General features: G+C 46.0%; 3 protein-coding genes across 3 annotated transcripts; 1 reads left to right on the top strand and 2 right to left on the bottom strand.

The window, feature by feature from the left end:
* Window positions 1-1958: 1958 nt before the first annotated feature.
* On the bottom strand, window positions 1959-6098 carry LOC110476912 (uncharacterized). Its single transcript, XM_085560835.1, has one exon. It carries the CDS (start codon window positions 3610-3612, stop codon window positions 3169-3171), a length of 444 nt encoding a protein of 147 aa, XP_085416961.1. The 5' UTR covers window positions 3613-6098; the 3' UTR covers window positions 1959-3168.
* Window positions 6099-6124: 26 nt separating this feature from the next.
* LOC110476913 (uncharacterized) lies at window positions 6125-8297 on the top strand. The gene has a single exon (XM_085560834.1). The coding sequence runs from the start codon at window positions 7438-7440 to the stop codon at window positions 7879-7881; it is 444 nt and encodes a 147-aa protein (XP_085416960.1). The 5' UTR covers window positions 6125-7437; the 3' UTR covers window positions 7882-8297.
* A 1454-nt stretch (window positions 8298-9751) lies between these two features.
* LOC110476914 (scale keratin) lies at window positions 9752-10567 on the bottom strand. Its single transcript, XM_021542208.3, has one exon. It carries the CDS (start codon window positions 10249-10251, stop codon window positions 9796-9798), a length of 456 nt encoding a protein of 151 aa, XP_021397883.3. The 5' UTR covers window positions 10252-10567; the 3' UTR covers window positions 9752-9795.
* Window positions 10568-13073: the final 2506 nt, after the last annotated feature.

Genomic DNA, 13073 nt, shown 5'->3' with positions numbered 1-13073 from the left:
TGAGCCCTTCCTTCATTAGCTTCATTAATGACTTTAATGGGAGTCAGAACCTGCTGCCGTGCACAGGTTTGGGGGTTCGGGGCTCCGGATCCCGGCTCTCATCACTTCTGCTCCCGGATTTTGCAATGGAATGCTTGGAGAGGTGCAAGGAGCCTCCTGATGGGTTTTGCACCCGCAGCCACAAACCACAGGTCGTTCTGGGAATCGTGGATTTGCCCACTGGGATTGGGAAATTCCATTTTCCTCAAGGCAGAAAACACAATATTTTAGTAACTAAAACAGGGCTTCAATCGAAGTTTGGTTGTTTGTTTTTTTTCTGGAGGGATATCAGTGTTTTTTCCACAGATGAACATCACCAGATCCCACCTCAAAACCCCTCATTTGCTGTGGATGGGTTATTAAATAAACACATTCCTACCAAAGTTACACTGAAATTGGGAGGTTCTTTCCCCCAAACTTCGGGATGTCCCCAGTGGATTATAGGAATAATTCTCCCCAAAAAGTGTCCAAATATTTTTTGGGTGTGTTTTTAAGCACTTCCCAAAACTTCCTTAATAGTTTATGTGTGAAATGGGGTGTGATTATTGCAATATAAATATGTGGCTGTGTTCTAAGAGCTCAGCATTTTGAAATGTAATTAAAATTAGTCTTATAATTACTATTAAAAATAAAACTTTAAAAAAAATTGTCCAAGTGGACTCTCCCTGTTCCCTTCACCAGCTCATGGCTTCTCACCTCAGAGGATTTTCTCGTCTAATTTAAGTTTTCATTTATTTGGGTGAGTTTCCTCTTCTGTGCTGGTGTTTTAATTCGCATTTTCTCTGTTTGTAGCCTGAACATCTGTGAGACAAAACACGGATCTGGATGGTTTAAAAATTATCTGTAATTTCCTCTGAAAAGTTCTGAATGGTCTTATCCAAGTCCAAATTCCAATTGCACATAAAAGTTGCTGATTTCACAAAGAAGGCACCGAGGTTTTCATCAATTTTTTATCTACCACGGGCGAAGAAGAAAGGAAAAAAATCTTGCACCTTCAAGCAGATGAAAATGATGATTAACAGCTGAGCCAGCATCATTATGCCAGCTAATGAGAGGTGAATAAATGAAGCAGCAGAATCCGCGATGTCATTCTGAGTGTATTTCATGGAACGTTACCAGGCGTGAACCTCAGCCAATTAAAATGCTGAGATGAAAGAAATCTTTGGGTTGTAATTTGTGTTTTGTGCAGCGTCAGAATTTGAACCAACTCATAAACAGAAACATTGAGCAAAACTCTTTCGTCACCACCAGGCGACCCAGGCGTGATAAACGCGTTAATGGGAGCCTCGAGGTCTCCAGCAGCTCAGAGGACGTATCAAAAGCCCCTCCTCGATCCTGTCTGGAGTTTCACAGAATCCCAGAGTTATTTAAGCTGGAAAAGAGCTCCAAGGTCACCGAGTCCAGCTGGGACCACCCCCACCTGCTCATGCAGACCAACGTCCAGGAATTCCTCAGACATGGACAGGGGTGGCCACTCTAACCCTCCCCGGGCAGCCCCTTCCAAGGCCTTTCCAGGAGGAATTTTCCCAAATTTCCAATCCCGGCACAGCTCAAGGCTGTCCCCTCTTGTCCTGTCCCTGTTCCCTGGGGTCAGATCACAAATCCCACCTGGCAGATCCCAAACTCCCCCTGGATCCCCCTTTTCTCCAGGCTGAGCCCCCTGCAGCTCCCTCAGGATTCTCCATTCCATATTCCAGCTGTTCCAGCCCTGTTCCCTTCCCTGGACGTTCTCCTGCCCCTCCATGTCCGTCTTGCCCAGAACTGGACACCCAATTTTCCCGTTTCCGTGAGATTTCCAAGCTTTTCCCTTGTCCCTCAGAAGTCTCTGCTGGATGACGGCCACGCTTGCGTCACCTGGAGACCGTCACATTTCCCGATGACCAACTCAAGGATTGCCTGACCCGAGGGTGGTGGCTCAGCCACCATCCGGCGTCATCACACGGATCCTTTGTCCCTTCCCTCTGGAAGCACCGCGGGATCTCTGTTAGAGCCTGGCTTAAACCCTGCTTAAGGGCTCCTTTTGTAACTGGAGCTCTTCTTACCCTTCTCTTCACCACCACAGATTTTTCTGACTGATTTAACAGGTCCTGGCAGGAGGCAGACAGATTTTCTGACTGATTTTTCAGGTCCTGGCAGGACGTAGAACATCGACTCCGCCTGTCATTTGGATACCGCTGGGAAAGCTCTGGGTTCTGCTGGGAGTCATTCAATTTTGCAGCAGGTTTTGCCTTTTTTAAATTCACATTTTCCCTTCAGTTTTCTGGTCAGAAGTTCTCTAAGTTCTCAGGGTGATGTTCAACAAATCTTTTTGCTGCAGGAAAATGCGTACCCTGAGATCTTTTGGCAGCTGAACCAGATGAGGAAAACTCCTCTTGAGATAAGGATCTGCCTGAATCAGGAGGTGGCTTTGTGCTTTGCTGATGACATAAGAAGATAACAAAATTTATGGTGGAGTACTTTAGGGTTTTAGGCTACTTATAAATTATAGACGCAAATTCTACTTCTATTTAATATATAAATAAATTAAACCCATGTTTTTGACGATCTCCAAGGTTCTTCCAACCCAATTCTGTGATTCCATGACCACTCATGAGGTCCTTGTGGATTTGAAGAAGTTCCCTCTGCACACAGGGCTCAACACATAGAGGAAAACTTCTGCTTATCTTTGGCCACCATGTTGTGACCACGTTGCAATTCCATAAATGTAAATTTACTGAAATTGTAAATTCATGGGTAAAACAGCCCCATGGGAGGCTCTCCTTGGAAACTTTCCCCTCTGGGCAGGGTCTGTCAATGTTTTTGCAGCCTCATGCAGAGCAGGGAGCTTTACCCAGCGAGGTTGGCAAACTCAGGGGTGGGTGAGAACACAAAAGCCCAACGCGAGGATTTTCAGTGATGCAACAGTTTTAATGAGAATGAAAAGAACACAAACAGCATGGCAACATCAGGATTGTAAATGCAGACAGAGCTTGAAAGACACTTCAGTCTGTCACTGCATTCAGCCACAGGGGTGATAAAGAAGATAACGAGGAATTGAACTCATGGAGGCATCAGGAAAGAATTTAAAGGGAAGAAGAATCTGCATTTTGCTTTGCCCTTGTACATCATCCAGAGGGTTTTCCGCAGGGTTTAGCAGATGCCCCAGAAGCCGCGGCCGTAGCGGCCGTACCAGGAGGAGTAGGGGCTGCAATAGCCAGAGCCAAAGGCTCTGCCAAACAGGCCCCGGTACCCCCCACAGGAACCCAGACCCCCATAGCCCCACAGGCCCCCGTAGCCCAGGGATCCGTAGCCCCCATATCCATAGAGACCCCCGTAGCCCAGGGACCCATAGCCCCCATAGCCCAGGGAGGCTCCGGAGGCCGGCAGGACGGGAGCTCCAGCAGATCCCACCACGGAATCCTGCGGGAAGGAGCTGAGGATGGGCCCGGGGAAGGTGACCACCACGGGGGGAGGCTGGATCACGGTGGTGGAGTCGGGGCACTGGCGGACGCACGGCTCGTTCCCGCTGTCAGCCAGGGGCTGGGGCCGGAAGACGCCGCAGGCAGAGGAGGGGTACAGGTCGTAGCAGGCCATCTTGCAGGGATTGGAGGTCAGCGGACACTGAGGAGCGAGCAAAAGGCAGAAATTCAATTGTTAAAAGATTTGACAGTTGGACATGCGGTTGAAAGTAATTGTTATGTCTCAAGTCTTTGTTGCCCTTCGTTCTCATGAGTGTTTTTGTAAATCACTCGCTCTCTGAGCTGTTGTCTCTCCTGGGGTCTCATTCCTAATTTCTTGTACTTCATTCTCACCTTGAAAACCCATAGAAAATTCTTATTGGCTGGACAAACCTTCTGCAAGTCTTTGGAAGCTGCTTTGATAATTTTTCTAATTTCTACTAAGAAGAAAGAATAATTTTACCGTTACAAACTTATGAATGTCCAGCACCAACTAAAAATAAATCCATCACAAAATAACCCAATTATTAAGAATCTTAGAAGCCTTATGGATGATCCCAACCTTGATTAAGAACAGCAGAAAAGAGAGACTAGAATTTTCTAAAGGAAAAATTCTAAGGGAAGAGATCCCTTAGAATGGTGCTTACCTTTCTCACTGAGGTGAATGAAGCAAGGAAGGCGATGTGAAGAGCCCCGGGTTGGGAGAGCTTTTATACCATTCCCAAAGTCCTGGAGAGCATCTAAGGTGCAATTTGGGGATGTGCATAATTGGGGCAAACCCAAATGAATGTGACACGTAGCTCCTCAAAGCTCTGCTGACTCTTTGTTTATTTGCTGGTCCGAAGTCTCGTGAAATGTGATAGGTGAGTTTCATCACAGAGCCCTCGTTCATCTGGAATGGTGACAAGCCATCCTCACTCCTGTTATCATTCCATTCACAGCCCTGGTGTTACAGCAGGAATTATCCCAACGCTCTTCTAGAGCTTCTCCATCGTTAATGGCAAAACCCCTCTGCTCGCTTGGGGTCACCTGATCTACAGAGCTTTTTTTCCATTAAAAAACAAAATACCTGGAGAATAAATTATGTAGAACCACTTTGGGGTGGTCATTTTTATCATTATTACTCTCTGCTTAGTGTGAGAACAATATGGAACCCAAAGGAAGGCATGGAAAGCATCCTGTGGTCCTTAAATGGTTTTTGTTACAGAATCTTGGAGTTATTTGGGTTGGAAAAGCCCTCCCAGACCATCAAGTCCAAGCTGTGACCAACCCTCACCCAAGGCCATTCCCTGTTTTCCTGTCCCTTGTTCCCTTGGACCAGGGCCTGTGGATGTCCCATCCCTGGAATTGTTTTTGAATAAAATACGGTCCATGAATTCCTGGGTTTTATTCAGAATCTTTTATTTCAAATTCTTTTCATTGGGAAAAAACCTGAAGGGGGACAAACCCCCAGTATTTGGCCTTGAACTGATGATACCAAGGACACAAATATCTTGACTGAAGCATTTGAATGTGATGTCATTCCATAATTGTGAGGCACCTAAATCCAGCTCCATGCCTTTAGTCTGCTGGACCATCTACAGGATTTGCATGGACTTGCGTCCCAGAAGCTTGAAAAGATTATTGTCCAAAAGCCCCTGTCCCCCAGAGGCTGAGAACCCCACCTCACCATTTAGGGCTCACCGACAGCGTGGAGTCTGCAATATTGAAACAGCCCACCCGTAAATGAGGCAAGAAGGAGCCTTTGTGTCACACATTCCAAATTCCTGATTGTTCCCTCATCCCAAATCTTCCAGCTCAGCCCTTTTGGGGATTTATGACTTGTGTATCACACGAGCTCATGATTTCTAAGAACCCAAGGCTATAATTCAAAGCTTTTGCATCACACTTAGTCTTTTGCACCAGAGGATCCATTTTTTCCTAAAAAATCCCACGTTTCCTAAGGCCTGTTCGATGTTCTCAGGTGCCATCTTTGTCCAAAAAACATCGGACCCTCAACACCAGGGAAAAGTCTCTTCAGGACCTCCAATCCCTTTGTGGCTTTAGTTAACTTCGTGAATTCATTTCTCATTTATCTCCTGAACCCAAACAAGCCTCAGGAAGACAAAGGTTCCTCTCTGTTTCCTCCATGGAACTCTATGGACTTGGCCAAAATTAAGGATTTCACTGTTTTTCCTGCTCAGGATTAAATTCCAGTGGAATTTGTGATTCCTATGAACGCATGAGCTACTCTCCAGGTATTCACTTAATACCAAGAGGAGCTGGCTTGGCGATTCCTGACATAATTCCAAAGAAGTGACAGGAATAATGCCGGGTATTAATCCCCCCCAAGTTGTCACAAGATGAAAGAATTCTCTGTAATCTCAGGTGATGTTTAGATCATTATTATAAACAAATTTGAAAGGCCTCATAAACGCCAATAATGAACCAAACAATTTCATCATCCTGATGGTTGCATGAGCTCGAAATTGGGGCGAGCAAGAGATGCTGATCTGGTACCTCCAGCTGATATAAAAGCTCCTCTGTCTCCTCACTCCTCCAAACGCTTCCCTTGACTTCTTGGAGACTTGGGTAAGTCTGAATCTTCTCCATTGCTCTCGGTGTATTTTTTATTGTTGGTTTCAACTGGAGTTGATGTCCAGCATCCTTTCTGTTGGGTGAATCTGCATGGACTTGGGAAAGATCAAGGATCTTTCTGTCCTTTTGGTGTGTAGAACTCTCTGTGGAGTTCTTGGTGCCAGGAACTCCAGACCCTGGAGAAGCTGGACCGTGCTCCGAGGTGACTGGATCTCCTCCCTGTGGAGCCAGGCTGGGAGAGATGGGAATGTTCAGCCTGCAGGAACGGAGGTTGTGTGGAGACCTCAGGATCTCCAGGGGTTCCAGGGAACCAGGAGAGGGACTTTCCTCAGGAACTGCAGGGACAGGACACGGGGAATGCGGTCAGACTGACAGAGGGGAACTTTAGGTTGGATATTAGGAATAAATTATTTCCCTGTGAAGGTGGGGAGGCCCTGGCACTGGATATTCCATGGATTCTCCATCCTTGGGAGCATCCAAAGTCAGTTGGGATGGGACTTGGAGCAACCTGGGATAGTGGGAGGTGTCCCTGCCCATGGAAGGGGTGGGACTGGATGATCTTAAGGGTGTCTTCCAAACCAGGCAATTCCAAGGTTCTCTGGCTTAGCTGTAAATAACCCTGCAAAGAGCAGGGAGTTGGACTTGAGCCTTTTGAGTCACTTCCAGCTTGAGGAAGACTGTGATTCTCTGAACCTCATTTTGGTACATTTAACCCATCTCAACCTTTGCATAAAAGGTTCAAGGTTTGACAAGGGTGTCACCCCTGCAGCCGTTCACACATGATAAAGTCATTTGCGTCCTGCTACCAAAAATCCTCAGGCTCTCCTTCACCTTCTCACTTTCAAATTGTTCCTCAGAACTCGGTTAAGGATTTACAGAACATTGCTGGAGATTTGTTCTTTGTTGTCTTGTCAAATGCCTTTCTGGGTGCTCACAATCCTATAATCTTATTGTTCCCTTGACTCTCAGCAAAATTGGGATGAGTGGGAAGATGAAGCTACTGTAATTAAGTTCTCTATAAGCTCCATCTCATGCAAACCTGCTGAACCCAAATCTGAGTTTTGCTAATGACTCATCCAATGACCTTGGACAAAGTCACTTTGTTCTCACTGGTTTTGATTCCAGTTTTTCATTTTAATATGGAGAAATCAGTCCTAGTTCTTTGCAGGATGTTATGAGGGACAAGGTTTTTAGAACATTTGCCAGTTGCTCTTATGTGTGGACACCCTTTAGAGAATTTTTGGAGAAAAAACTTTGTGGAAACTGGAGACCACTGAGATTGCAAAGTGCTCAGAATTCTCTACTTGTTATTTTAATTTAAATTGATGAATTTTGAACTCCTTATCTTCATTTTTAGCCTGTGTTGACCTCCAATCCCTGCAAGATGGCCTGCTACGACCTGTACCCCTCCTCTGCCTGCGGCGTCTTCCGGCCCCAGCCCCTGGCTGACAGCGGGAACGAGCCGTGCGTCCGCCAGTGCCCCGACTCCACCACCGTGATCCAGCCTCCCCCCGTGGTGGTCACCTTCCCCGGGCCCATCCTCAGCTCCTTCCCGCAGGATTCCGTGGTGGGATCTGCTGGAGCTCCCGTCCTGCCGGCCTCCGGAGCCTCCCTGGGCTACGGGGGCTATGGGTCCCTGGGCTACGGGGGTCTCTATGGATATGGGGGCTACGGATCCCTGGGCTACGGGGGCCTGTGGGGCTACGGGGGTCTGGGTTCCTGTGGGGGGTACCGGGGCCTGTTTGGCAGAGCCTTTGGCTCTGGCTATTGCAGCCCCTACTCCTCCTGGTACGGCCGCTACGGCCGCGGCTTCTGGGGCATCTGCTAAACCCTGCGGAAACATCTCGGAGTAAGGAATCACCGGCAATGGAGAGATACAATCCTGGCCCCAGAGGAGGTGTTGTGACCGCGGCCACCCCACTCCAGTGGAGCTGGAAGCACGCAACTCCTCCTTGATTTGTTCACCTTCTACTTGTCACCTTCTGGGCTTTTTTTCCTGTCTGTGTATGTAATATGTGGGATAAAATAATAATTTATCTTCTTCTAAAATGCAACTTCACTGTCCAACTGGAGAAGAGCAACCACGGAAGGAATTGCCTGTGATCTGATATTCTTCATACTTTGCAATGCTTTTCTGTGAATGTTTTTTTTTCTCAATAAAGTGATTCTGTTCTGCAAAAAGCAAACGAAGTTTTAGTTTCCATTTCTCTGGCTGTGGGCTTGCAACACTTCTCTCTGTACGGGGTGGGGTGGGTGGGGAAGGGGAATTTAAATCCTTACAATAGGCTGAGGTTCAGAGCTCAAAACCACCTGGAATGTCTTAGCTGGGAGTGAAGTCAGTCCCTGTTCCTTGATCCAGAATTTGGGAGCAGGAATCCTCCCCCCTCAGCTGTCCTGGGGCACAAAAATAATATTACAGAGTCATAGACTCATGGAATGGGTTGGATTGAAAGGTCCCTAAAGATCTTCTCCTTCCACCCCCACCATGGGCAGGGACACCTCCCACTAGATCAGGTTGCTCCAGCCTGGCATTGGACATTTCCAGGGATGGGGCAACCAGAAATTCCCAGGAAAACTTGTGCCAGGGCCTAGCCACCCTCACAGGGAAGGATTTCTTCCCTAAATCCTCCCTAAATTTGCCCTCTCTCTGTTTGAATCCATTCTCCCTTGTCTTGTCACTCCAGTTCCCTCTCCAGCTTCCCTGAGGATGGTGGAAGGTGGAATCTCACCAGAACAAGAAGGGTGGATTTGCTCACAGGTTATAGTGTTTCCTACCTTTTAATTTTTCCAGGTACCATCTTCCCAGGTTTTTTCTTCTCCAGTTTTTCTTGCTGGTGTGAATGAATACCTGAAGAAATTGTTTTTCTGACAAAAGCCATCCACCACTTTATATTTCATGATTATTCAGAAAGATTTCAGATTTCAAAGTTTCACTCTGTAGCCCAGAAAACTTTATTTAAAGATTTGACAGGAAATTGATTTAATTTTTTGCTGAGGCTTTTCCTGAGGACAGAGTTTAAGAATTTGACCGAGGAAATATTTGAGTCAGAACATGAAGTTCAAAGGGATGAAAGCTTCACTTGGAAGAAATTCATACAGAAAATTAATCTTCCCTGGTTTTTTGGGCAGGAAATTTATCTCCATGGTTTAGGGACAGGTTGGATGAAGCTCAGAGCCACCTGGGCCAGTGGGAGGTGTCCCTGCCTTGGCAGGGCACGGAATGAGATCAGCTTTAAGATCCCTCCCAACCCAAACATTCCAAGATTCCAGGATATTTTAGGCTGCTACGGACACCTGCACAGGTGAGACTTCTCCAAAGGCAAATAACCATGGTGAAAAAGGAGAAAAGAACACCAGAACATGGCAACTTTGATGCAATAAACTTTTAATGACAACAAGCACAGTAATGCATTTGCAGAGTCTCCAAGAAGCAAGAACCTCTTCTCCAGCCAGAGGCACATTCACATGTGATTGATTCGGGTTCTTTTCCAAATCCCAGCTGTTGATGTGAACAAACAGGACCCATTTTGAGCCCTTTTGTTCCATATTTACCCCAGGCATCGCAGAAATGGAGAGGGACAAGCTTTAAGGCAGAAGATTAAAAAGGAGAAATATAAAAGGGGCTGGACAACTACAAATCCATGGTTTTGAGATGGAGCAGCAGTGGTTCCAAGCTCTTTGGCTGTGAAACCATCACATTTCTTCTGTTGGTGAGACCTCACTCGGGGTTTTTCCCTCGGGTTTAGCAGGAGCCACAGCTGCCGCGGCGGTAGCGGCCGTAGCGGGAGGACCAGGGGCTGCAGGAGCCGAAGGATCTCCCAAAGCCATACAGGCCCCGGTACCCACCACAGGAACCATAGCCCAGGGAGGAGCCCCCGTAGCCCCACAGGCCCCCGTAGCCCAGGGATCCGTAGCCCCCATATCCATAGAGACCCCCGTAGCCCAGGGACCCATAGCCCCCATAGCCCAGGGAGGCTCCGGAGGCCGGCAGGACGGGAGCTCCAGCAGATCCCACCACGGAATCCTGCGGGAAGGAGCTGAGGATGGGCCCGGGGAAGGTGACCACCACGGCGGGAGGCTGGATCACGGTGGTGGAGTCGGGGCACTGGCGGACGCACGGCTCGTTCCCGCTGCCGGCCACGGGCTGGGGCTGGAAGACGCCGCAGGCAGAGGAGGGGTACAGGTCGTAGCAGGCCATCTTGCAGGGATTGGAGGTTGATCTGTGGAAGGTGTTAATTTCTATTAATTTTAAAGGAATAGCAAACTTCAGGCTGTGCTGAAGCAGTCCAAGAGAATCAGTAATAAATCTGGGAAGTAAATGTATTTCCTTTTTTTATTTTTCCTATGACTGTGATCTCCAGGTTACTCTTCAGTCCAACACAGTCTGTACTCTTCAGTTGTATCTTTGAATTTCCAGATCTGGTAATTTCATCAGCAATACATTACTCTTAGCTGCTGATTTCCACTCAGATTTTATCTTTCCTGTTACAAACTCAGCAAAACTACCAAATGCAGGCATATATACAGGTTACTTTTTATCTCCTAAAATATATACAGGTTATTCTTTATCTCCTAAAATATATACAGGTTATTCTTTATTTCCTAAAATACAGGCAAGTAACCCATTGGAGCGCTAAAATAATATAATTTGGGGATTCAATCCCTCTCCTGAAAGACCTAGAGATAAATGAGAAATTAAACACCAAATATCCTACAGAGCAGCAGCAGCAGCCTGACTGCAACCAGATTTCTTGACAGAAAGTTCAGTTTAGAGAAGCTTGAGACAGAAGTGACTTACCTGGTTCACGAAGGCAGAACAGGTGAGAGAAGTGGATGGAAGGACCTGGTGCAGACACCTTTTATAGAGCTCCCTGCTTGCCCACAGGGCACTGGCCACCTGATGCGCCAGTTCATAATTAGGTCCCAACCCCAAATTGCAGGACACATAATTCCCCAAAAGTGCTGAAATTGTTTTTGCTTATTGCTAGTGCATTTCAAACCCACACACAGTGTGAGCTGCACATTCCACCCCAGACCTCTATTGTCTCCGGGCTTTATGTGGGGAATTATTTTTTATGATCCCATTGCTTTCCTTAGCGTTAGGGGAGGAAATAAAGCTGACTACATTTATTTATAAATCCTTTTATAATTGGGATGACTGAAGGACACTGGTTTTGTCCAGGTAAAGGTCCTTGAGTGAGATCAACAGGAGACATGGCGCCAATGGAATTTCTTTTAGGACCTCAAATGAGGACTGGGGACAAATAGCAAAGGGAAAAACATTGGTTCTGCAGGCTCAGCATTTCTTCCTCCACCTTCTCAAAGCAAGGCAAGGACAATCAGGAGCATCTTTGAATGGACTTTATGCCATAAAATGCTAACATGGAATGGTTTGGGTTGAAAAAGACCTCAAAGATCATCCAGTGGCACCTCCTGACATGGACAGGGACACCTTCCATAGACCAGGATGCTTCAAACCTCGTCCATCCTGGCCTTGGAAACTTCCAGGGAGGGGGAATCCATGGAATATCTGTGCCTGGGCCTCCTCACCCTCACAGGGTGCCCAATTCCTGCCCAATATCCCATCTAAACCTCCTCTCCGTCAATTTTAATCCATCCTCTCTTTTCCTGCCAGTTCAACCCTTAGAAGAAGCCTCTCCCCATGTTCCTTCTTAAACTCTCCACTGGTTCTCTTCCAGTCCCTGGAAACAGAGAAATATTTCACCTGGCAGCCACAATTCCATGGAAATTGAGTTTTCTGAGTTGTTTCATTGAGCTTTCCTTTCCTTTCTTGTGTTTTCCCCCTCCTATTCTTACATGTTAGAGACACGACATTCTGTGTATTAAATAAAAAATAAAGAATAGATTTTATTCTTAAGGTCAAAGACAGAAAGGTCAATGTTATAAACCAAGATCTGATTATGGGAAAAACCCAAGTGGCCTCAATTTATGCATTTTAATGAGATAATCTCCTGTAATTGTGGTGTGTTTACACCCAGGCGCAGATTTTATGTAACTCTGACACAGTAGGAACAAGTCAGTAATGGGTGTTCAGGAGGCGCTTGAAAATCCCTTGGAATGTTCTTGTAAAACTTGGAGATGACTTTTTTTTTCCCCAGGATAATGGCTCGGGAAATGCCCATACGTATCTCCAGATTTGAAAAAGCTCATAATTTATAAATAATACATGGTGTGAAGATAACCACGTCGGTGATTATGAAAACGATGATAATGATAGAGTAGGATGATCGTGGTGTAAACAGAGAGAGAAACCTCAGCAAATCCAACATTTGCTCTTCCCAGCAGATTCCCACTTTGTAATTGCTTTGTGCTGAAAGATGGGATTAGCTGCAAGATCCTCTCTAAAAAAAAAAGGGGTTTTTATTTCCACTACAGCTAAATTTGATTTGGAATGGTTTAAAATTGGCAGGGACCTCAAAGACCCTCCTGTTCCAACACCTGCATGGACAGAATTGACTGTCGATCTAAACCAGCCTTGAACACTTCCAGAAATTGAACCATCTCAATAAAACATAGATTTTATTATTAACTCAATGTAGACTCTGATTATTTTGAGCTTTCCATTCTAATCCTTAAAATCATAAATATCTCTCCCTTCAGAACTAAACTCAAGTTTAAACTGTGGCTTAAGGGTCAGAAAAAACATAAGACATTTCTGGATATTTGTGTCCCCAAACCATTCTAAGAGTTTAATAATTTTTGTAAATGTCTGAGCATAATTGTCTTATAAGACAGGACAAGAATATTTGTGTATAAACAGCTCAGTACATGGTGTCACTCCAGAAAACTGACACTAACTCGTGAATCATGTTTTAGGATGAAAGATGCACCAATTTCAACCCATCAGCATTTCGGCTCAAAGGACCTTGTGTGACGTAACGCGGCATTTAAAATCGAGAATAAACAAAAAGAGCAACAATGTCATCACTTTGAGGAGCAATCAATACAAAAAAATGTTCTGTGTCAACTAATGAGCTCCTCTGAGCCCTCAGGCAACTC

This window comes from Lonchura striata, chromosome 25 (genome assembly GCF_050655825.1).
Source record: "Lonchura striata isolate lonStrDom1 chromosome 25, ASM5065582v1, whole genome shotgun sequence".
Taxonomy (NCBI): Eukaryota; Metazoa; Chordata; class Aves; order Passeriformes; family Estrildidae; genus Lonchura; species Lonchura striata.
Note: the sequence above shows the minus strand (reverse complement) of the source record. Positions and strands in the feature narration are given on the sequence as shown.